The sequence below is a fragment of the Aedes albopictus genome, chromosome 2 (assembly GCF_035046485.1).
Source record: "Aedes albopictus strain Foshan chromosome 2, AalbF5, whole genome shotgun sequence".
Lineage (NCBI taxonomy): Eukaryota > Metazoa > Arthropoda > Insecta > Diptera > Culicidae > Aedes > Aedes albopictus.
The window spans coordinates 505,362,906-505,386,110 of record NC_085137.1 but is presented as its reverse complement, the minus strand read 5'-3'; the positions used below and the strand labels follow the sequence as shown (position 1 = coordinate 505,386,110).

The following is a 23,205-nucleotide window of genomic DNA, read 5'->3' as shown; positions in this document are numbered from 1 at the left end:
CGTCAATTCCATTGACAAAGACTTCAAAAATAAAGGTGGGATCCCGTCAGGTCCAGGTCCTTTAGAGGCATCTAAATTGTTGAGAGCGTCTGTAACTTCATGTACTTTAACTTGATCAACGCGAATGTCTCTTGAATATTCTGGAATAAATGAAAAGTATTCACGCTCTCGATCTTCTTCCGAAAAAGTGGTATAAACTTCTTGGAAAAAAGTTGCAAAAAGTTTGCAGATTTTTTCTGCGTTGTCACCTGTTTTTTCGTCAAGTTGCATTTCCGAAGGAAAGTTGTCTGATTTTAGTTTGCTATTCACGAGATGATAAAAATTTTTTGGGCATGACTTTATTTCGAGCTCCGTTTTTGTATTGTATTCTTCGAACGCAAAATTAATGGCCAGATTTAATTGATCGCAAATATTTAAATAGTTTGATAAATTATCATTGTTGCTATTTTTCTTATAAATTTTGTGAGCTTTCTGCTTACGATTTTTTAAATTTTTTATTTCTTTATTGAACCATACAGGATGTTTTGAGTTGCCATGACGTCTTTTCTTTTTCAATGGTACTTCAGTCTGTATTATCTCAAACATTTTCTCGTAGAATATGTCAACTGCAACATCGATATTGTCTTCATTTCTCAATAGTGTTTGCCAATCAATATCACTAAGTTTTTTCCTCAAACTTTCATAGTTAGCAGAACGATAGTCAAAAACTTCTTCAAATTCACAATCATCAGGTCTGTTGTTGGCATATACGAATATAGAAAACTCAAGAGCTGTGTGAAAAACTTCATTTTTCCATAATGGGGTCAGTGATTCTGCCACACAAAAATCTTCATCAATATTTGTCATTAATAAATCTAAAAAACAATCTTGCTGATTTCTCACATGATTAATATGATTAAGCCCAAGGCTTGCTGATTTATCACAAATGAACTGAAGCGTTTCGTTTTCACCAACAATTGGGAGCAAAATGCTCTCATTGTCAATATCTGCAATAAAGTCAATGTCACGCTGATTAAAATCGCCATAAATATGTACTTTTACTTCCGGGGGTAAGCCACTGATAATATTTTCTGCAGTATTGAAAAACTTTTCATATGTTGATGTCCTGGCATTATCCGGAGGAAAATAAACGGAAACAAAAATATGCGTTTCGCAAGTGTACAACACATAGCGGTATCCTGTGAGCGTCGTTGTTCAAGAGTACAAGTTTACGATCGCTGTTTTTGAACGTTTCGTTGGATTGCGGCTCGAGAGATCGTTTGGTCGTGGTCGTTTTCAAGAGGTCGTTTCGGATTGATCCTTGGGGGGAATTTGGATATTCGTCAAGAATCAAGTTCCTTTTGACAAGAAAACCTCATTGTTAAGTATAGTTTTGATTGTAATTTTTTTGTTTTATTTCTCTGAAAGTAAGTTTTTTTTTGCTATTGTCCATTGATTAATTAGTATTCCCCGTTGATTTCCAATCATGGAAACCGACGGGGATTCACCCAATTCAAAAGAGGAGGATTTGTCTGCTATTCCTGCAGCAACCTCAAAACCAGTTAGAGTGAAAATTTTTCCATCTACTTTTCTTGGTCCATATGTAGTTTATTTCAGGAAAAAGGAGAGACCAATTAATGTTCTCCTTATTTCTGCTGAAGTTTACAAACGATACAAATCAGTAAAGGAAATCAAGAAGGTTTCTTTAGATAAATTAAGGGTAGTTTTTGGTTCTCGTGGAGATGCAAATGCTCTCCTTGAGTCAAATTTATTTCAAAATTCGTATCGCGTGTACGCTCCATGCGATTTATGCGAAATTAATGGTGTCATTTATGATGAAACTCTATGTTGCGATGACATCATAAATTTTGGTTTAGGAATTTTTAAAAATAAATCCATTTCCCCAGTTAAAATTTTGGATTGTAGTCGATTATCAAAATTAATTTTTAAAGGCAATGAATCGAAGTACATTCATTCGGATTGCATAAAGATAACTTTTGCCGGTTCTGTTCTTCCGGATATTTTATCGGTTAATAATGTAACTTTTGATGTTAGACTATATTTTCCGAAACTGATGCATTGTACTCGATGCCTTTTGTTTGGACACACCTCAGAATATTGTTCAAATAAACCTAAATGTTCCAAATGTGGACAACCTCATTGTTCATCAGAATGTAGTAAACATTCAGATGAGTGTATTTATTGTCAAAAACAGCACAACTCTCTTAAAGATTGTTCAGTTTATAAAGCTAATCAAAAAAAAATACAATCAGCAAATCAAAATCAATCATCAATTATCTTATTCTGAAATTTTGAAAGCTTCTGGTGATTTTAGTTCGGCTAATATTTATGAAACATTATCTGATGCTGATAACGACGATTCGAATCAGGATTCCAATCAATTTATTTATAAACCGCCAATCAAAAGGAAAAGATCCAAAGTTTTTTCTGACAGACATGATACTAATGATCCTCAACCATCAACATCATTTGATACAAACTTCCCTCCTCTTAATACTTCCTCTACTCCACGAACTATACCTGGATTTCAAAGAGTAGATAAAAATTAAAATAATAATAATAATAATAATGATAATGTTACAAACTCATCAAATAATAATGAAAATGATGACAACTCTATTTTAAAAATTTTGGAGCAAATAGTTGAATTTCTAGGATTTAGTGATTTTTGGAAAAATTTAATTAAAAAAGTTTTACCATTTCTTGCTTCACTTTTTGAAAAATTGAATGCATTTGGACCCCTCATTGCTTCATTGTTCTCGTTTTAATGGCTTGTATTAATCAAAATTTATTCAATATTTTGCAATGGAACTGTCGCAGTATTATACCCAAAATTGATAGGTTGAAAACTTTATTATTTAATTTGGATATTGATATTTTTTGCTTAAATGAAACTTGGTTGGTTGATAGCAAACATTTGCATATTTCTTCTTATAACATCATTCGTAAAGATAGAAATGATTCATATGGAGGAGTTTTGATTGGAATCCGTAATGGTATTCAGTTTAAGCATTTGAATTTACCTTTCGAATCATCAATTGAATTTATTGCCATTTCTCTTAATAATAATAATACAGAATTTTCTATTGTTTGTGTTTACATTCCTCCCAATACCACTTTTCAAATATCACAAATGAAAACTATTTTAGACAATATTCCATCTCCATTTTTTATATTAGGAGATTTTAATGCTCACAATATAGCTTGGGGAAGTGACAAATCTGATGGTAGAGGTAATTTGATTATGGATTTAATTGATGAACTAAATTTAAATATTTTGAATGACGGATCTTTTACGAGGATTGCTGTTCCTCCAGCTCAACATACTTGTATTGATTTATCTCTTTGTTCAAACTCTTTATCTTTCATTTCTTCTTGGAAAACAATTGATGATCCGAATGGTAGTGACCATTTACCAATTTTGATAGGGATTTGTAAAACAGATCATAATCAATCATATAATAAACCTTATGTTCCTGATTTATGCAAAAATGTTGATTGGCAGAAGTTTGCTGATCTTATTTCATTTTCTTTGAATACTTTTGATCATTCTGTTTCTCCACTTGAAAATTATAAACTTTTTTCTGAGATATTAATGCGTTGTTTACTTAAATCTCAAAAATACAAAATTATTTCAAAACCTGCTAATAAAAAATGTCCTCCATTTTGGTGGGATAGTGATTGTTCATTTGCCCTGAAAAATAAATCAGAAGCTTTTAAAAAATTTCGCCGTTCAGGATCACGGGAAAATTATTTTTCATACTGTAAAGCAGAAGCGCAATTTGTTCGTGTAACTAAATTTAAAAAGAGGAATTATTGGAAACATTTTATTGAAAATCTAGACAGAGAAACATCTTTATCAACATTATGGTCTGTAGCTAGAAATTTAAGAAATTACGACTCTTCTTCGCCAAATATTTCGGAATATTCCGAAGACTGGATTGAAAAATTTGCATCTAAAATTTGTCCCGATTATGTTCCTCAATTCATTAACTTCAAAAATCATCAGAAGTATAATTACTTTCCAGAACTTTGCGCTTCTTTTTCCATAGAAGAATTAGATTTAGCATTATCTATTACAAATAATACTTCTCCGGGGATTGATAAAATAAAATTTGTTGTGTTGCAAAATTTACCATTAGAAGGAAAGACACATTTATTGTCATTGTATAATTTATTTTTATCCCAAAATATATTTCCAACAGAATGGCGTTTTATCAAAATTGTTAGTATTGTTAAACCAGGCAAAGATCCTTCATCGGTTGATAGTCGTAGACCGATTAGTTTATTATCTTGTCTTCGTAAACTCATGGAAAGAATGTTATTGAATCGTCTTGAATTATGGGCCGAGAATAATCAAATTTTGCCATCTTGTCAATTTGGATTTAGGAAAGGATCTGGCACTCGAGATTGCGTTGCTCTTTTAGCTTCACAAATTAATTTAGCATTTAATAAAAAACAAGATGTTGTATCAACTTTTCTTGATGTTTCTGGTGCCTATGATTCGGTGTTAATAGATTTACTTTTTAATAAATTAAACAATTTAAAAATTCCAATAATAATTACAAATTTTCTATATAATCTCTTTTCATTCAAAATTCTACATTTTTTCCATGAAGGATCCTCAAAATTGATTCGGTATAGTTATTTTGGTCTTCCTCAAGGATCTTGTTTAAGTCCCTTTTTATATAATTTGTTCACTAGTGATATAATATCTATCATTCCAAATGGTTGTTATTTTTATCAGTTTGCGGATGATAAAGTTCTTTCTATTTGTGGAAATAATAGAGAAATAATTCGCCATTTTATGCAATGCACATTAGATAACAATGGATCTTGGGCTCATAATAATGGTTTCACTTTTTCAGTAGCAAAAACGAAATTCATTTTATTTTCTCGTAAACGTTCTCTCATTAGTATTAATTTGTACCTCAATGGTCATGAAATTGAACAAGTTGATGACTATAAGTATTTAGGAATTTGGTTTGATTCAAAATTATTGTGGAATAAACATATTCAACATGTTCAAAAAAAATGTTCAAAAAGAATAAACTTTCTCAAAACCATTACAGGCACTTGGTGGGGTGCACATCCATCTGATTTGATAGTACTCTATAAAACAACTATTCGTTCTGTTTTGGAATATGGTTGTTTCACTTTTATGAGCACAACTCATACACACTTTTCTAAATTAGAGAAAATACAATTCCGTAGTTTGAGAATCTGTCTAAAATTAATGAACTCTACTCATACTAAATCTGTAGAAGTTCTAGCGGGTATTATTCCACTCAAAATGCGTTTGCACGAGCTAAATTGCAAATTTGTGTTACAATGTATCAATAAAAATCATCCATTAATTGACATTTTGAAATGCTTATCAATAATAAATCCTACTTGTAGAATATTGCATTCATTTCAATATTGTTGCTCATTGAATATTGCGCCAAATTTGATTCCCTCAGTTAATTTCCATAATGTTGATATTAATATCCATTCATTTACTCCTATTATTGATTTATCATTCCATGAAGAATTAAAACAAATTTCTAGTTTCGAAATTCCTCGTTTTGCATCTTCGTTATTTCAACGAAAATTTATTGGTTTCGATGTTCATCAGATTTATTTTTCTGATGGGTCATTGATTCAAAATGTTGCTGGATTTGGTATATATAATTACACTTCTACTTATTTTTATAAATTACAATCCCCTTGTTCAATATTCATTGCTGAATTAACTGCTTTATATTTTACTTGTACGATAATTAAAAAGTTAACTCCAAATATATTTATTATATGTACGGATAGTTTAAGCTGTTTAAATGCTATCAAATCCATAAATTTTAACTTCAAAACACATCATATCATATTAAAATTGAAAGAAGAATTATATAATTTATACCGTCAGGGGTTTATTATCAAATTTGTATGGATTCCAGCCCATTCTAATATATATGGCAATGAGCAAGCTGATACATTGGCTAAATTAGGTGTTCGTTGTGGTGTTATATATAATCGTCAAATTGCTTCTTCTGAATATCATACTGTATTGAAAACTAAATCTTTACATGATTGGCAACTTTCTTGGAATTCCAGCGATAAAGGCCGTTGGTGTCATTCCATTCAGCCAATTGTAAATCACACTTCATGGTTCAAAAAATTGTTTGTTGGAAGAAATTTTATATGTTCATTGTCAAGACTTATTTCAAATCATTATATTTGTAATAGTCATTTGTATCGCATTAATATTAAAGATTCTAATTTATGTGATTGCGGTGATTTTTATGAGGATATTGATCATATAGTTTTTAATTGTAATAAATATAGTATACCTAGAATTTCATTCCTTAGTAATTTACAAAAACCTCATGATACGTTTCCTGAGTCTGTTCGAGATATATTAGCAAGTAAATCTCTTCCAAATATGCAATTGTTATATAGATTTTTAAATGACATTTCTTATTTAGTATGATTTTTAAACATAATGATTTTTTTTTATATTTTGAATGATTCTCGCATTTTTTTTCTGTTTTTTCAGGATTGAAGAAAATATAAAATCGATGGAGGATTGCCTGGTTTTCGGTTGAGGATCCACTATCAAGATTCCGGCTCTGCGATGGATAAATTCCGTTTGAGCCTTTAGATTAGTTTTAAAATATTTTATTTTTGTAATGATTTTTGAAAAGAAAAAGAGGTTTTGCGCCCTTTTGAGAATGATTTTAAATGTAAATCGCTCAAGGGGGCTTTTCCCTCTTTCTAAATTTTGAATTAAAATAAATAATAATAATAATAATAATAATAGACTTATGTCACTGAAATAACTATTTGAAGCATCAGTTGCTATTGTGCGTTTAGCACTAAATTGATTTCCGAAAAAACTTCATCGACTTCCGCTGCCTTTCCTATGCGTTAAACATAACGTCGGAAGTAGTGCGCTGTACAGTAAATCCGGTTTTCTATACAGCGCACTACTTCCGACGTTATGTTTAACGCATAGGAAAGGCAGCGGAAGTCGATGAAGTTTTTTCGGAAATCAATTTAGTGCTAAACGCACAATACTAGGATTGCAGTCTTACCTGTGCATTCCTATCCACTCAACAAGCTTTAATTAGGGGATTTCATGAGCTAGCAAAACATTGATATTCTAAGGTTTCATTTCAAATTCATGGTTTTGTTCGTATTGTGCCACTCTAGTGCTAGCTGCTCATCAGCCATAAATGATTGCAAAACAAAACAATGCTCGAACAACTGAAGAGAAGCTGGAAATGGTGACCGACTGTCTTGGGTAACATTCGCAAATAACAACACCATCGAGTGATGATTCGCTGACGCTGATGCAACAAACAAATAAATTCACCGAACGAACGCAACGGTTCGCAAAGATAAGCCACCCCGCCAAACAGAAAAAGCAGATCGTCCGTCGTCGAATCATCGAGTTCCCATTTGAAGCCGAGCTCATTCACCCTCACCATTTCTCCGCGCGGTCATCTCTCCCGTCGTCATGATCATCACCGCGTGTGACGAATTGAAGCGCGACCGCCTCGGCGGAATCAATTTCTTCTTGAATTACGGATTTTTTTTTTTCGGGGGGCTCTTAGCTCTTGATGAGATTGCGCAAGGCAGAGGTGTTAACTGGTCCACGGTGGCCCACACAGCCGGAGTCATCTCAATAGTCTTCCGCGTGGATTCGGCCCGGCTAGAGGTGATCGCTCGCTCGTTGAGACGTGTGGCTTTCTCCTACTATAAGATCTTTCCCTTAGCGCGCGTGGCCTTCTGGAAGAATCGTGATCGTGATCGAGATTTCGAGCCGAGATGCTAATTAGAGTGATTTCGTTGGTTTGGTTGGTTGCGGCCGTTGCCGGGGGTGATGGGCCAGATTTCAGCTTCGGGGATGTGGACTTTTCCGTGGAGTACTTCAAGGCGGCCCATAATGCATCCAGCAATTGTGTGGTGTCGCCGCTTTCCGTGAGGCTGATATTGGCGGCTTTTTATCAAGTGGCTGGCGCTGACGTGGAAGAGACTCTTCAGAGAGCGTTCTATCTACCGTTAGAGAAATCAGTTGCTAGTGATAATGTGGCTGAGTTTCTGGACGGGAACGCAGGGAACACGCAGCTGCAAATTGCGTTCAAAGCGTTTAAGAACCAAGATCAGTTGTCGGATGTGTTTGCAACCACGTTACAAAAGGCATTCAAAATTTCTCCGGAGAATGTCAAATTCGAGGACAGGAGTTCCGTAGCCAGCAGTGTCAATCGATGGGCAAGAGAATCAACTAATGGTCGAATCCAGCAGTTTATCAACGAAGAAGACCTGGACGTCAACTCTGAACTTCTACTGTTGAACGCCGTTGCTCTAAAAGCTTCATGGGCTGAGAAGTTCTCCGTGTCAAAAACGGATCGTCAAATGTTCGCTTTCACCAATGGACCTCGTCCAGTCGACATGATGCACGAGACGCTGGAAGTTCTGTACAAGATCGACAATACCTACCACACGATTCAAATCCCGTACAGCGAAGATAGCGATCTCGCAATGTGGGTCTTGGTTCCCCGAGGATCTGGAAGCTTCGATGGGCTCCTGAACTCACTCTCATCCGGTTTACTCGATGACATTGAAACAACAGCCATGCCCAAGGTCGTCGATATCTCTCTGCCACGTTTCCAGATTCAATCCTATCTGGATGCCAAACACGTCATCGAACGAATGGGCTACAGAGTGCTGTTCACAGAGAACGATTTCAACGTCTTCGAGGGGCGTAAGTCCAGTCTGAGCGATCTCCGCCAGAGTACTTTCCTTACGGTAGACGAAGAAGGCACGGAAGCTGCTGCAGTTTCATGTAAGTAACCTCAAATTCATTCCTCTTGTGCCGGTCACTAAACCTCCTAATCTCTTCAACAGCCGCCAGCACAAAGTTCCGCTCCAAGAACATCCAGTTCAACGTGAACCAACCGTTCGTGTTTATCATCAAGAAAATCTCAACCGATACGACTGTTTTCATCGGGCACTACTCTATCTATCAGTAAATTATTTATCTCTAATTTAATGCAATAAAAAACCTAGTTTTAAGCGTAATGAAGAAAACAATGAAAAACATTCTCGTTCTAGAAAGAAAATCTGTTTCTGGTAAAAACTCCTACTTCATCGTCCTTCTCTAATCTGTCACCACACATTTCCACATGTTTTCGTTTCAAAAGGCAACGATAAGCCGGGCTGGAAAAATGAATGTTTAACGACCAACACTTGAAGTGAAAATTGATTTGGTCACAGTCCTGGTTAACACGTGTTGGCATCGGAACAGCAGACAGTACTGGCTTGACTGTTGTTGATCGTGCGAACGAGATGTGACACATTCGTTTCTTTTCTATCTTGTTAAGCTGTAATATGTGCATTAATTAGGAATAATAAAGCAGTACTGCCATGATGGAGATAAACATGAATGAATGATTGGTTGACCCGAGAAACGCATCATTCATGGACACTACATCATTAAATATGAACCATGTTTAACACTGCTAGTGCATGAGGGTCATTTTGACAAAAACCATGCACTACGTCAGCGAGCTGTTGCCAACGTGATGCATTAGGAAGGTTAAAGGTTAATTATGGCTGTTCACTTTCTTGGCACTACATCTACAGTCCAACAGTAGATCTTTAATTGTTATCACATATCAAATCGCATTATGTCAACAAAAACGCTTCTAGCTTATTTGAGTTTGCATGCACACTTTAACGAGTTCATTTGTACTTTTATGCGGTTTCATCCATACATCAATGCGAGTTAAACTGGCGCAATATGAAACGCACCAAGCGAAGTCGTATAATCATCGCAGTACGCAATTATGCGAATTCATTTGACTCTTTGCGAGTTCGCTCGCACGCTTTTGCGAATAAGTAAAGTTCATCGCAATAAAGCATAAAAATATCATCTACTACGATGTATTCATGCCTTAAAAAAGTTTATTTACCTGATACATCGTAATAAGTTTTAAAAATAACATCATATGCGATGAAAATTGTCCGTCTACCATACATATATGCGCTAGTGACTTAAAATAGTACTTTATACGATGTACAGCGTGGTTTCTTATGCGACTCCTGGTTGTCTGGGTGACCCACTGTATTTACCAAAGTAGCTCGAGGAAAAATAAGCGTTGTTATATATTTGTGGGATAAAATGGGCCATTTTTACTGTTATGGGGCTTAGTTGATGAAAACAACAACTGTAACATGAGGTGATTTCATTTTAGATGGTACACTAAAACCCCAATTTACGCTTACTTTATTTGCACCAAACTAAATTTAAAGCTCCTGAGAATCCCTGAAACGACTCTGAGACTTCTTGGGACTCCCTTAGAACCCCTAAAACCACCTGAGCAGTGTACGCAGAATATGGCTCCGCAAGCGAAAAATAGGCAACAAAGAAGGCATGGCAACAACGCTTTGTTTTTTCGTTAGCAGATAATGACAAAATCGCTGCCGAGTTTGTTCACAACAAAAACGGTAGGAATATTTGTCTCGTTCTTTTCAGATCGTGATTTTCGCATTATTTTTCAAATGAAACTCGACTCTGAGGTTTTCAGGAGTCTTAATTTGTCCAAATGCTTATGAATTCGATGATGTGGGTCGAAAATTTCAGCAGAAAAGTCGGAATATCGGCATACGCAAGTTATATGCGATGTTTGTTTTATTGCTCTCATCGCCTGACATGCGTTTGTTGCGGAGCGCCTTAGTTACCAACATGCACCGCTTAGGACAAAGCGTTTGTTTTTCAGCGTGATCCGTTTTTCGTACCCTGCACCTGAGACATCCCGAAAATTCCTAAATATTATTTAATTTCGTTCTCACATTTTCGGTACTTGAGAAATTCGTGTGGCCTGTGACTATGAATTGAAAACCACTGATATTTGCAACGTATCTATATTGAAGGTGTGTCTTACCTTCTTGAGATGACCAATCCAAAAAACTTATGCACGTCTTCCTAGCACTTTTGGTTCCGTAATCCCAGATTTGAAACCTCTGAGTTTTGCTACATAGCTATTTTGTAATCAGTGCTCCCTGAATCTTGAATTAAAAAAAAAAACACATTTTCATTTCACCCTCAACTTAATGGTTTTTGATAGTTTGCGTGTTCCGTGACCATGGTTTGTAAAACACTGATCTTTGAAATGCATCAGTATTAGAGATACTGCTCCTTGAGATGAACAATCCGAAAATCCTTTGCATTACTTTCTAGCACTTTCAGTGCTTCAGAAATTCCTGTGGCCCGTGACGTTATATTGTAAACATTTTCATTTCGTCGTCACACTTACGGTTCTTGAGATATTCACGTGGCCCGTGACCATAGATTGTAAACCACTTATTTTTTCTACATATCTATTTTAGAGATTTTGATCCTTGAGATGCTCAGTCCGAAAAAAAAACATTTGCACTTCTTCCTAGCACTTTCGGTTCTTGTGAAATTCTTCTGGGCCGTGACCCCTGTTTGAGAGCCACTGATATTTGCAATACAACAACATTGTGATAAGTACTCCCTGAAATGCAGAATTCGAAAAACCATTTCACGTCATCTTCACACCCTCGGTTCTTGAGTCTTGAGAAATACGCTTTGCCCATGACCGTAGGTTGGGAGCCACTGAATTTTGCAAAACTGCTAAATTATTGATTGTAATTTATAACCTTTTCAAAAGTTACAAACTTCGTTATATTAGTCCTTACTAATTCTGAATCTGAAAAAAAAAACGCTCCCCTGGTTTACGCACTATTTTCCAAATAACGCTCCCCCAATTTACGCTACAAAAACCAACACCCCCCACCCGTTTTGAGCGTAAATTGGGGTTTTAGCGAATACTATCTAGACGATATAAAACGTAATTTAGATGTGCCCAGCTGATTTTATGATATCCATTGAACATTTACAGATTTACTGGACATGATAGATTACATATCGTAGCTGTGTATTATGAAAAAAGTTGCCATTACACTCGTAGACTTTAGGATGTAAACTCAAAAAACGGTTTGGATGACCTAGTATATCCCGACTGATCTGATACTGTCTATTAAACTTTCAGAAGACTTAATATGATAGATTACAAATCGTAGCTTTGTATAATGAAAGAAGTTATGGTTAAACCCGTAGACTTTAGGGTATAAACTCAAGAACAGTTTGGATGACGAAGGACATACAGAAAAAAATATGTTGCCTAATATTCTACCGTTTTATGCTATTGAGCGACAAAACCACGGGAAAACGTAGAAAAAAACACTATAATTACGCTTGGAAATCTGACTTGAAATGGTTAAAGGCGATCTCTTTTGACCAACCGATGTAAATTCGGAACCCGTCATCCAACTTGACCAACCGGTGCATTCTATGAAGCATTAGCTATTTTGTTCTGTCAAATTTTCATCAAAATCGGGTAAAATTTGAAGTATTTTCTTCACCTGCATGATCATCATAATTTAAGTACGCAAAATACGTCAGGACGCAAAGGTTAATGAAAAATTTCAAAGTAACTTTTTCTTTCATTTTGGCTACGTTGGGAGGTGAGCAAAGGCGAATAACAAAATGATAACAAGTCCTGTTACCTGGTTATGATTCGTTTGATAATTGAGTTTGTTATCATTAAGGATGAATTAAGAGCCAACATAACAAAAATGATAACTCAAATTTACTTCTCGAATACCAACATGATAAGAAATTAAGTTATCATTGAGTTCAAGTTGATAACTAATTCTGTTATACAATATTTTGCTCAACAATGGATTTAGTTATCAACATGAAAAAATACAGTTGATTGATAACTGGCTTTGTTATCAATTAGTTATCATTCATAGCTATTTTATCGACGAAAATAGTAAAAATCTACTTTACCGACATCGTCATCAATTGAAAAAAGTTTCTTATAATGCACAACCCAATTGCGTCCAGCGAGTCTCGAACCCTGATCGAGTGATTGCCGGTCACAGCCGATAGCCCCTATACCAATGCACAATGGTCCGAATCCACGTTTTAGCAGGAAAAAAATCCGTATCTCTGTTTTCGTTAATTTTAGGCATTTGGTGTCTTCAGAGAAGTTTTTTGAATTTGTTTGCCGCATATTTTCCAAAAATTTTTGATTAGGGTGGTCCGCGTCTTAACTCAAATCTGGAATAGAACTTTTAAATTTTAAGTCATACGCGATCGAGTTCTCCAGCAAAGTTGTAGGCAATGCTATTTCGAGCAACTTTGCCGAATACGCCGTTTATCTAGCTCTTAATTTGAGCATAGTAGGTCAATTTTATGTTTTGACTTAGGGTGAGCCACCCAAATACGGTTTTTTCGCAATAACTTTTTTATTTGATTTTTTTTCCGAAGATGTGAGCTTCGGAGCATTTGAAGAGCAAGTAATGACGCATATTTGTTCTGAACATTGCATGTTGCTAGGTCTTGTCATTCAAAAGTTATGGGCAATTTTGACTTAAAAACAACGATGTCTTCAAATGCTTATATCTCATGGAGCTGGTAAAATAAAAATAGTTCTTTAAGCGGCATTTGGAAGGTCACATATAAAGCCAAATGTGGAGCAAATATTACAAGAACGTTATTTTTTAAATTGGAATAAATCGACTCCAAAAATCCCAGTCTAGAACCAGAACCAGAACCAGGATGCCAGTCTAGAACCAGAAAAAAGACCACGTCGTTTATGGACAGCCCCTAAGACCAATCTGGAACAGATTACCAAAAGCAACATGAATAAATATATATTGTTATATTGTTAGTATCCAATCTACGAAGTAGTAACGACGCTATACGCTAAGGTTGTCGAGGAAATTTTCATCGCTGCGTTCTTCAACCGACCGAGAATCGAACCGAGACACTCTCAATATGATCTTGCCGAACGACTACACGTTTACCACGTCGACTGTATGTGGGTCTCTAGGCATATCACTCAGACCAGACCTGCACAGTTGTCAAGTCAGTCTCAAAATGGATGTAACTCTACCGACTGCTTCTTGTTTTGAAAGTACATTCCTAAATTGGTCTTGGCCAGTTTTCACCAATATGTACCGAGCACCCTGAAAATGCTACGGATTCGTAGTAGGCATATGTATGCTTGCTTACACTTAAGTCGCTCCAACCAGTACACCGATGACGGTCGGTGCCTACTTTGTTGCCCATCTCCAGCGCCTACCTACCCGTAGCACCATCTTCAGAGAAGAAGCATTATACAATGTTGCTGCGATTGCAATTGAACACAAAGCAAATCGCTGAAAACACCTTCCGAAAGCAATCAACAAATTCGTTTCATGCTCGCAAAAACCCAGCATGAAGATCAATTTTCGTGTTATTTATCACCTTCCCGGACCTCTTACCCGTGGACTCATTTGTTCAGGTTTGTGTTCTCACCGAGCGACGAGGAAGAAGGGCCAAAGCCCGGGACTATTTCGGACCTGCACCGCACACTGCCTGAAAAAGTATTGAACGGGGCAGCCAGCAGCAGAAAAAAAAGTTAAATGCTTTGTTGTTTTCTTTTCACTTGTACACTTGATTTTTATGAATTGATAGCGCTTTCAGGCCCTTATTACGACGGCGGCGAAGCATTAGGCCATTTTCGGCCTTCTTTTGCCGCCCTCCAGCGATTGCCACAGGCACAGTAGGCAAATAGCTTGGCAAAAACTGAAGAAAAACTGGTAAAGCTACTGCTAAAAAGCATGAAGCTTGAAATCTCCTATTCCATCTTGAAACTTTTTTGTAAGAGATGATCAACTGATAAATAAGAAATTAACAATCGAAATTTCTAGGCATATTTCTGGAATTTTCTGAATTTCAACTTGCACAATCACCTACTATTAATTACTGTGGGTGCAACAGATAATTCGTTGAAAATAAATCAAGTGTGACAGATGATAAATGATCATGGTTTTCTGGCAAAATTGCTTGGGCTGGTAGGGAAGTGGAACCATCTCGGCAGGAGTCCTATTTTGGGCGCTTTTCTGCTATAACTCAGCCAATTCTGAACCAATTGACACAATTTTTGGAACGCGATGAGATACGTATAGTATCTAATCGTGTACAAAATTCCAGTAAATTGGTTTGGAATTGACTGAGTTATAGCGAAGAGTGCCCAAAATACCGGTTCGCTATCCTATGCGTAAACCAGGGCTTAAGCAATTGTTCGAATCTGACAGGTGTCTACCGAGTATTTTTCTTGAGTTCAGAGAAAACACGGAGTGGTTTAACGAGCAACGAAATAAAGTTTTTATTGAAAACGTCTTGATTGGTGGTTGATACAGGAGTGAAGAAAAAATGGTTGGTGCTATTGAGCTTCCGTAACAACAGGTTGCTAGGTGTCTACTCAAGCAACCTGGCTTAGGCATCGATTACTACGTTTCTCAACAATTTGATAATAGATAGATATAATAAAAATAAATAAATGTACATATGCAGTACAGTTTATTCACCCACTGTGCAGTGTAGGTTCGACCGAGCCATGCAATGATGGTAATTCCTGCGTTACCTGTCTCGTCTCCTTTCGTTGCCTGCGTGGTCCGCTTGTCCGTGTTGATTTGCTAGGTGGCGTGGCGTGGGATCGCCCAACAATTTTCGGTTCGGTTTTCTTCGAAAATTTTATGAATGAATCTTAAAATTCCTAACCTTACACGGACCGCTTTGTTTTCCTCTCATTCTCAGGTGCCCGATCGTCATTCTGAAAAATCTAAGCCATTGTAAAGTGATTTTTTTTCTTCTTTTGGTTCAGTGGGATATTTATGGCTTCATGAGAACGAAGATGAACCCGGCTAAAGGTAATCGAATTACACCTTCAGAGATAGTGGTCGGTCGTCGTCGTATATGCGTGAGGAGAAGGTATGCAAACACATAGGTTGGGCAATTAACCCCTCCATTCTTGTCTTGTAGTTGTCTCGAGGTCGGAGATGGTCAGGGACATTCCCCAGTTCCAGCCGTTGTTGTGTAAGATCGAGTGATCTTTTGTTTCCCAGAGTTTCATGGAGCGCACAAGTGTCTTGGAAACCGAGTAACTTGAGAGTGGTGAGACGGTGCCTGCTGATCTTTTATCTCGTTACGATCATTCAGAATATGTTTAATTTTTTGTTTACTTCAATGAGATAAGGCCATACTTTTGGTGAATGAAGAATTTGTACTTCGAGCTCAATGACTCTACTGGAAACCTCTCCAGATGGTACGGAAGAAGCCTTTGAAATTAAGTTTGGTGTTCCATCTACTAGAATAGCCTATAGCTTTGGCAATTTATTGTTGATACCGGTAACAAGAAGCTATTGCCAGAGCTAGGTTTTTAGTTTTCACAGGAAAAAAGTGCCCACTTTTATTTATTGTAGTTATTTTCTTGTTTCCTTGACATTCCAATAAAAATTACCAATGTAAACACATAAAATACGATTTTTATATAATGCAGTGTTTACTTTACCAGGCGACTGTTGGTAGATTGATAGACACATAGTTAGATAGATAGTGGAAGCAGCATGGACGGAAATCCAGGAGCTTTTACCGTTAATGTCCAAGATGTCTCACAATTTAACTCTTCTTTCGCATTAGGGTCATACCCAAACCGTACACTATGTCAGCGAGCTGTTCTCAGCGTGATGCAATAGGAAGGTTAAACCTTCATAAAAATGTATTATGTATCAACAGTCAAGCTACAATAAAATAAAATGATTTCACGAAAAAGTGTAAGTCTATGGTGTAATTTCAAAACAATTCTTCTACTAGTTTTTGCTAGCTCTATTTAAGTACAACTTTTAAACTCTGGTCTATATAGATTCAATGCATCTATAATGAGTAAAAGAGAGGATAACTACTCAAGAAGAATAAAAAAATGATTGTCAGATGATATCGTGGTTTCTTTTGTTTATTTTTTAAAATGTTTATAACAAATTTGTCTCTTACTCTCCTACTCTCATTAGCTCTAATCTGGGACGTTCTTACTTAAGCTCTGTTTTAATACTCTTTCTTCCTTCGTCTAAATTATTCAAAGATTCTTCATAAACTACGTAACGCTATTGATGAAGGAAATGGGTCTACAACAGTGTTACGCTTCACATAAAATTTCAAAATTTTCCATATAGAAGATTTTCTAAATGTCGGCTGGAAGCTCTACAGAATCACAGAAAGAATCCTAGGAGGAATTAGTGGAAAAAATCCGAAAGGAATTCTTCAAGGAATAGCAACATGAATGCCGGTGCTCATATATAATAGGGATTCCCATCCTCTGAATATACCTTGACAGAAAACATTGAACAAATATCAGAAGAAATCCGTAAAACAGCAGGAATTCCTGAAGGGATGACGGCTTGAATTCCTGGAATAATCCTTTCTGGATATTCCAAAAGCATCCTGGTAGAAATCCCTGAAAAATCCCATAGAGAATATCTGATGGAATGCTTAGAGGAATTCTGGCTAGAACCTGAGCAGGAGTCCCTCAAAGAATCATAAAAGAAATCCTGGAAGCAATTATTGAAGGCATCTTTGAATTAACTCGGGAAGAATTTTTGAAGGCATTAGAAGTTTCGACACAAATACCTAAAAAAATCTGGAAACAAAATCTCGGCAGAAATCTATATTCTTCCATATTCCTTTTTGGGAGGCATTTCTTAAGGAATCACAGGATCAATCCCGGAAGAAAGAAATTCCAGCAAAAATCCCTGATGGAATGCCGAACAAAATATCTAAAAGAATCGATTAAGGATTCTAACCCTCAATCCTACCATCCACCTACTCTCTATCCGTCTATCCTAACCTTCTGTTCTACCCTAGTGGCCAACATGTTCTAGAAATGCATATACAACTCTTATATGACCAAATTCAGTCTTATATGAGTTGCATATGCTTATTTTGCTACTCGGGCACCTCCTAGCCCATCATCTACCCTGACCCTCGACCCAGCTCTCTACCCAACCCTTCACCCTACCCCTAACCTACTCTCCACCCTGCCCTCTTCCCAGCCGTCTACCCTACTCCCTATCCTAACTTTTTACTCTCTAACTTACTCTCTACAGATAACCTTCTACCCTCAAAGTAACAATTTTGATTTTATCGAAGTTTGTTAGGGATTCAAAAACCCTAACAATAAAACCATTGATACCGACTTGAAAGTCATCTCGAGCTCTTATACGCCACCAAAAGCCCACGTTCTGGCTAGTTGGCCCAATCTTATTATGATCTACAGGACTTCATCTGCATACCGGCTTAGGATTTCGGGTTGTATGAGCATGAGCATGAGCATGAGCATAGATGACCGCACAATTCGTAGTTGCTACTCCGTGATTGACCAGAACAATCAAAATTGCACAAGGAACCAATGAATAGGGCTTAGGACTAGCTTACTATTCTCAATGTACACAGTTCGAGAGCTCTCAACTTTAATAGGGTCAATAACGGCGCCGGCCACGTCCTTACGGTCATCGAGGATGGGAGGGAATGTTAGTAAGACAAACGTTGTTATAAAGACCGCGAATCGCTGCATCTCCACGTTTGTCTCAGGAAGGAATTTTTGTTAGTAGGGCAAGGAACATTGTCAGTCCGGGAGTCACCTATGGTTGGTGATATGATTTGACAATGGATCAGTATACACAAACCGCCGTTAACAACCGACCACTTTTCGACGCAAAAACTAGCCAAAAAGAAAATTCTATCGCGCGTCTCCACTCCACAAGGGAGCAGAAACCTTTAGTCTATTCCACACAGAAATACACTGAACGCGGCTCACTTGTCGGCGCCCGGATTGTTTTCGACCGGCGAGCCCGAACTAACACTTTTCACTCTTTTGTGTAAATGCAAAAAATGAAAGAAAATAAACTAAAAGTGTATTGGGAACTAGCGCGACGGGAAGCGAAAAATTCGGAACCGACTCGATCCACGACGCGTCCACCGCACACTCACCGCCGCCGAAATGCTCACTTCGGAATACAAATACGCTTACACTCCGAACCCGCACGACGAAATCACTTCGGACGACTCCTTAGGATTTCGGGTTGTATCATAGATTTATCTTATCCCCGATATAGCCATCTAAATAAAACCATCTTTTGACTTGTCAAATACTTGTTTTGTTTAATTTTTCACTATCATTGTTCGATCGTCAGAATAAATTATGCTTGGTTATTTATCCAGCCATCAATTGGAAAGATGCCGATCTGGAATTCAGGTTTGTTTTCCTATTTAATAGGGGTAGGCGGGGCAATATGGACACCCTAAGGTTTTTGCCAACTTTACCTGGCAAGATGTCAAAAAAGTTTAGTTTTTTGATACATGTATCCTTTTAAAGTCTATTTAGCATCTATTGCATAAGAATGCTCACGAAGAAAAATGATTTATCCACTTCAAAAAATGTTATGAAAAATGTTAGTTTTTCATGACCGTCTTCAAGCATACGGGGCAGAATGGACACCATGAGACTTTTACGAATTTCGTACATTATTTACACCTATAAAGTCATTTCATTATAAAACAACTATTATGGATGAATAATACGCCGAAGTAGTTCATTTTTGTTCAGTTAATTTAAATTCAGGCTGTTTTGGATAAAGCTTCGTTTTTGTCGGCATGTACAGCTGTGCCTACACTGATAGACGGCTTGCGGTAATGATAAGCACACAAATGTTTTCAAATTTACCATGGCAAAACGTGATCATCGACCAACAAACGCTTCTTGTGTGCGTTTTGTTTCCTTACTTATCAACCGATTCGATAGCCGAGTGGTAGCGTGCGAGCCTGGTGATCTCAATGTTCTTGGTTCGAATCCGGCTGCCAACAGACACTTTTTTTAATTGTAAATCGGGTCCATGGTAGAATTGAAAACATAAATCTGTTGAGATGAAACGAAAATCAGTCTGTACAAATCTAGTGGCGTTGTGCATTTAAGTTGACCCTCAGAATAGTAATTTCAACCGCAAGCCGCCTTTCAGTGTAGAACAACTATTTTCCACTGCTGTCGTTTTTTGACCAATTTGTTTCACCCTTTGTCTACTATAGTGAACATTTAACCGAAAATATACTGAAATCGAAGAATTTGGTTGGTTTGTGATTAAGGTTATATTTTTCCCTTGCCGCTTCTTTCAAAAAGGTGCCCCGGCAGCAGAAGATATTTCCAAACTAGATTTTTGATATTATAAAGAAGAAAATATAAACATGTTAATCATATAGATACAGCAAAACTACTTGCAAGTGTTCTAGAAATATCAGGTTTTAATCGACCGGCAATAAATTAATCACTAAATCTTGTTTTAGATGGTGTGAAAATTATAATATCCATGCACAAAAAACGGAGGACGCAACTTTTTCGTGTAAAATCAAGTATAATTTTAATTTCGAATGTTTCTTTCCTGAAACTATGTTTTAGACAAATGGACTATATTCTCCATTCATTAAAAGTTCAAAAAAGTTCGCATATTGCAAAATATTGAGGGTGTCCATATTGCCCCGCCTACCCCTACGTGTCAGGAGACATGCCACGGGAAATTTGTGATGAATGCGACTGTGATAATGACAAAAAATAAGTGCGCCACACTAACTGTGCATTAATTGGAAGTTAGATGCATTTAATTTACTCGGTGGAATTGGGTACAAAATTAGGGAGATTCAAAGACAAAATGTAATTTTTCTGAAAATAAAATGACGGAAACGTGTTGAATCGTTAAGTTTGATCTTAAGCTGTTCGTGAAATCATAAAATTGAGCAATGATTTTTCTGTATTTACATAAATTATCCCGGCTAGGCGACATGTTCTTTTAGGTATTAAAACTCTGTGTTCCTGATTTTCTCCAATAGGGCTAACCCTCCTGAGGTGGTCATAATTGAGCTCAAGATAGAACTAACGGTTTTATCACAGCATTTCTTGGTCTATGATACGGCCACGAAATCTTTTGTTGGTTTTAAGCATTGCCTCACAGTTTTGTATATTTTATTGCAAATGCAAGTTTTATTGGAATGCCATATCATAAGTGATAAAACCAATTCATAACCACTTGCAAGTCTTCAACTGACGATGTTTATAGCAGAAGTTCTTCTTCTTTATGGCTCGACGTCCCCACTGGGACTTGACCTGCCTCGCTTCAACTTAGTGTTCTTTGAGCACTTCCACAGTTATTAATTGAAGGGCTTTCTTTGCCTGCCATTGCATGAATTGGTATATTATGAGGCAAGGTCAATGATACACTATGCCCAGGGAGCCAAGAAAATTTTCCCGATCGGAACGGGAATCGAACCCGCCGTCTCCGGATTGGCGATCCATAGCCTTAACCACTAGGCTAACTGGAGACCTCCTATAGCAGTTGATATGTGATAGTTTTATGGAATGCCGAAGGTGCAAAGTAAAAAACCTACCACAAACATCTAATATAGAACAAATAGTTTTTTCACATGCTCGTATAAAACCAGGATAAAACATGGATAAACCTGATGCTGATTGTTACTTGGGCTATCCTCCACCCTATCCTTCACCACAATCTCCTTTCCCAAACGAATTCTCCACCGTCTATCCTACCCTCCTTCCTACCATCTTCCCTGACTCTCAACCCTTTTACTCGTCAAGCCCGAACGATAGAAACCCATCATATCATGTCGCCACTTTGCATTCCACCTCTATACATTAGGGAATGTGAATGCCAAATTTGGTTTAAATTGGTTAAGGTATTCCAAACTTATGCCGGAACATACATGCATACATGAGAACGTGCCTCTAGAGCCGACCTACTGATACCTGAACATACATGCATACATATTAGACTGGGTCAGCAAAGTAGATTTCTTGGAAGTAAGCTTTTTCGATTCCTTTTAGCGTCCAAAACAACTGTGTAAAATTTGGGAGCGATTGGTTGCATCCCCGTATTCCGCATTGCGATTGAAATTTGTATGAAATTTAGTATGGGGTTTTCGCATTTTCCTATTAAATCGATATTTCTTTTGTCTCAAATGATCTTGAAGTATAACCTAGGATATACCGAAAACCTTTGCCGAAGACCGCAAAGAGACACTTATGACAAAAGTTATTACGTTCAGATCGCCTGATGGTGCATAACATTGTAGGCCACAACGAGCAGTTCGGTTCAAGGGTATCTTTATTATGATATTATCTATTTTACATTGAACACCAGCCTACTACAGTTCGGCCATCTTGACAATAACACATCGTCCTCGATGTGAACAGCTGCTCCATCGTCATATTGGTCCCAGCTCCAAATCGTTGACTCAGTCATCGATGTTGTTATGCAGCTTGTGCTACTAAATATACAGCATTTCTTCTTGGTGATCACAGAATTGTAGGGAAACACGTCCAGTTCGAAGCAAGTAGTTCTTTATTATGACCATTGTTACTTTGATATATCAACGCCTACTACAGCTCGGCCATCTTGATTCACAACATATTGACCTCGATGTGAATCATCGCTTCCCCAACGGAGTCATCATCAAACTCATCAAATCACCAACTCGATTCTGCTCGGGTTCTGCTTCAGATCAATCATCACTCCTTGACTCCTCTCGAATACGTAGTTCGAGAGTAATGCTTCAACCAGCTTTGACTTCATCACATCATTTGAACATTTCCTTATTTCCTCAGCGATTACAGCGCCCCAGCTACCGCCATTCGATCGACAACTTTAATAACTTGAATCGGGTCTTGCGATCTTGCGCAGTCATCTCAATCGGCTACTTGAAATTTTGATAACACTATTTCAGGATGAATGATCCGATCCCACTTCTGAAAATGTAGGCCACAACGAGCAGTTCGGTTCAAGGGTATCTTTATTATGATATTATCTATTTTACATTGAACACCAGCCTACTACAACATATAACATGCAAAGAAATAACATTATTAACACAGCGAAACAAAAATTACCCTTTGGTTTGTCTCAAGAGAATCCGAATCCAGGCTCAGATTTGCTCCAGCACGACACACTTTTGAGCTACAGTGGTAGACATTCGTTAAGCCGAGGCATATTGTTTCTATTTTTTTCGCAACTGTTATAATTTTATGTTCTTTTTTTATTTTAGAGGACCTTTTAGGTAAGCTACATAGTCAATGGGTTAAAAGAATATATTATTTATTTTTTGGCCGTTCAATACAAGAAAAATGGAATATTTGCATAGACAAGACATTTGTTTAGCAGAATTGTACATTTTTTTTGGAATTTCGTAATAAAAACTATCAAATTTCGAAAAATATCCAATACAATCATTTTGTATGCCCGAGCAGAGGA

The 23,205-nt window shown here is 37.0% G+C and overlaps 1 protein-coding gene across 1 annotated transcript; it reads left to right on the top strand.

Annotated features, from left to right (window-relative positions):
- Positions 1–7,276: 7,276 nt before the first annotated feature.
- Positions 7,277–9,103, top strand: LOC109407840 (serine protease inhibitor 42Dd-like). The gene is made up of 2 exons (XM_019681006.4): positions 7,277–8,827; positions 8,890–9,103. Exons 1-2 carry the CDS (start codon positions 7,810–7,812, stop codon positions 9,012–9,014), a joined length of 1,143 nt encoding a protein of 380 aa, XP_019536551.3. The 5' UTR covers positions 7,277–7,809; the 3' UTR covers positions 9,015–9,103.
- Positions 9,104–23,205: the final 14,102 nt, after the last annotated feature.